The 2,485-nt window shown below is 62.2% G+C and overlaps 1 protein-coding gene across 1 annotated transcript; it reads right to left on the minus strand.

The window, feature by feature from the left end:
• Positions 1-1,922: 1,922 nt before the first annotated feature.
• LOC127587488 (ras-related and estrogen-regulated growth inhibitor-like protein) lies at positions 1,923-2,485 on the minus strand. The gene has a single exon (XM_052045844.1). It carries the CDS (start codon positions 2,479-2,481, stop codon positions 2,044-2,046), a length of 438 nt encoding a protein of 145 aa, XP_051901804.1. The 5' UTR covers positions 2,482-2,485; the 3' UTR covers positions 1,923-2,043.

A 2,485-nucleotide genomic window follows, 5' to 3' on the forward strand; every position in this document is an offset into this window, starting at 1 on the left:
ACTGACCCAGTGACTGTGCCGGGGGTGGTGGGTGGGGGGAGGGAGACGGCAGGGGAGGGGAGCCGGGTGGGGGTGGTCTCAGAACCAGCCTAGGGGAGCTGGCGGGTCCGCTCACTGGGTGCCAGTACCACTGGGCCGACCCTACCAACGTCAGCGGCCACTGGGCGCCAGGGGACTGCAAGCAGTGGATTCTAATGGATAGGCCCAGTGGTCTATCGCCCAGTGGGTTTCCCAGTGGTCCAGCTTCCAGTTTTCCAGTGGACCGTGGCCGAGTGGGTTTTCCGGTGGTCTGGTGCCCAGTGGGTTTCCAGTGGTCCAGCGCACAGTAGGTTTTCCAGTGGACCTGCACTCAGTGGATTCATGTCAAGTGGGCTCTGGTCATCCAGTCGGATCAATTTAGAAGAGTTTTTTTCTGAGGAATTCCCCAACCAGATGTTTCTGCGCTTCCAGAGGTGCCTCACAGGAGCCCGTGGGGTTATCGGCGCCGGCAGGGGATCGTCCAACAGGGAAGCAGCGAGTCGGGGTAGAGGGGAGGTGTGTCTGGTCACCGGCGCCCTGAGACAGCGGTGACCCGCCGGGGACGGAGCTGGTTCACGGGATGATCCCGGCAGTGGAGGGATTGTCCACCGAGGTTGGAAGTTGAAAGAGTGAGAGGCGGTATGGTTGAAGTCCGTCAGCTCCCTCGGACGTTCCCGCTCACGGGAGAGTCCTGGGCCAGAGGGCGCATCGCCAGAAGGAAGGGGGCGCCCAGTTACAGCGGAGACGAGGGAGGATTTGTGGTCGGATGCCCTGGATTCCTTGTCCCGGAGAGCCGTGCTGCAGAGTCACTGGGGGGGGGGGGGGGGGGGGGGGGAGACTCAAGGCTCTGATCGGGAAGGGAGTCAAGGGCATCGGGGCAAAGCGCAGGGAACCTCATAGAAACATTTCTAATGTTCAAAGGCCTGGACAGAGTAGATGCGAAGTTGTTTCCCGTGGTAGGGGAGTCTAGTACGAGAGGGAACGACTTCAGGCTTGAAGGGCGCCCATTCAGAACAGAGATGCGGAGAAATTTCTTTAGCCAGAGGGCGGTGAATCTGTGGAATTTGTCGCCACGGGCGGCTGTGGAGGCCAAGTCATTGGGTGTGTTGAAAGCGGAGGTTGATCGGTATCTGAGTAGCCAGGGCATCAAAGGTTACGGTGAGAAGGCGGGGAAATGGGGCTCAATGGGAGAATGGATCAGCTGGTGATAGAATGGCGGAGCAGACTCGATGGGCTGAATGGCCGACCTGCTCATTTGTCTTCTGGAAGTGGGGCGAGGAATGTCGGATCAGCCATGAGGGGTGGGGCAGGCTCGGGCTGAATGGCCTCCGGTGTGGTCAGAGCTGGGAGATTCCCAACCAGATTTCACTGGCGCAGTCCGGGGCCAGGAGGCCGCTCGGCCCCCTTGAATCTGCTGCATCAGCAGCTGACCTGTACCTCGGCCCCACCCCGTTTCCTCCCCTCCCCAGAAATGTCCGTGCCCTGTGACCGCACCCACTGTGCACTCCCCCCCCCCCCCAGTCCCGACAGCTCCCTCCCGGGCCGCCAGCTTCCCAACGCCCGATGTTATACCGGCCACCTCCCACTCTACCAGCCCCGAGGAAGGGTCGCAGCCCCTATCGTCGACCGTGCATCTCCCTCCACAGCTGCTGCCCAACCCGCCAGCGCTTTGTGTTGCTACAACTTCGCCAACAAATTTACCAACCTTCGGTACGTAAATGAAAATATACATTTATTAGCAGTTGCGTTAACAGGTTGAGCACCTCAGCTCTCGCACCCACTTGTGAAATAAATACGCATCATAAGTTATATTCCGTAGCATTAAAAACAATATTTACACATCCACAGAACAATGTTTCACTTCTGGGGAAGCGAGTTCTGCAAAGTTTGATCGGACGGTTTCGGCTCCGACTCGGCGTCCCCCCCGGGGCCAACTCTCCTGAGTCCCAGCGCCGAGCCCGGGGGTCCGGGGTGGGTGGGGAATTCGGAATCGGTCCCGGGCCGGGGAGGCAAGGCGGTCCGGACCTAGGAGCAGGTACCAGACCCTTCCCTTGGCCAAGGCTGGGCCCACTGCCGCTTCCGCCCGCCCAGCACAGCGGAGACGCTCCGCACCAGTCCCCGGAGCGCCGAGGCCCTGCTCGCCGCCGCCGACGCCGCCCTGGCCTGGCCCACCAGCCGGTGGAAGGCGAGCAGGGCGCCCTGGTAGTTCTCGGCCGCCGACACCTCCAGGAAGCCGCAGCGGGCGGACAGGGCCAGCAGCCGGGCTTCCTGGCTGGAGACGGCGCGCCGGTGCGACAGGTCCGCCTTGTTGCCCAGGAGCACGGCCGGTGGGCCGGTGCCCCGGGCTTGGCGGAGCCGCCGCACCTGCCGCCGAGACGCCTCGAAACTGTCCCGGTCGCAGATACTGTAGACGAAGATGAAGCCGTCCGCCCAGCGCATCTGATGTTCGCTCGGGTGAGGCATCACA

The sequence above is a fragment of the Pristis pectinata genome, chromosome 40, assembly GCF_009764475.1.
Source record: "Pristis pectinata isolate sPriPec2 chromosome 40, sPriPec2.1.pri, whole genome shotgun sequence".
NCBI classification, from domain to species: Eukaryota; Metazoa; Chordata; class Chondrichthyes; order Rhinopristiformes; family Pristidae; genus Pristis; species Pristis pectinata.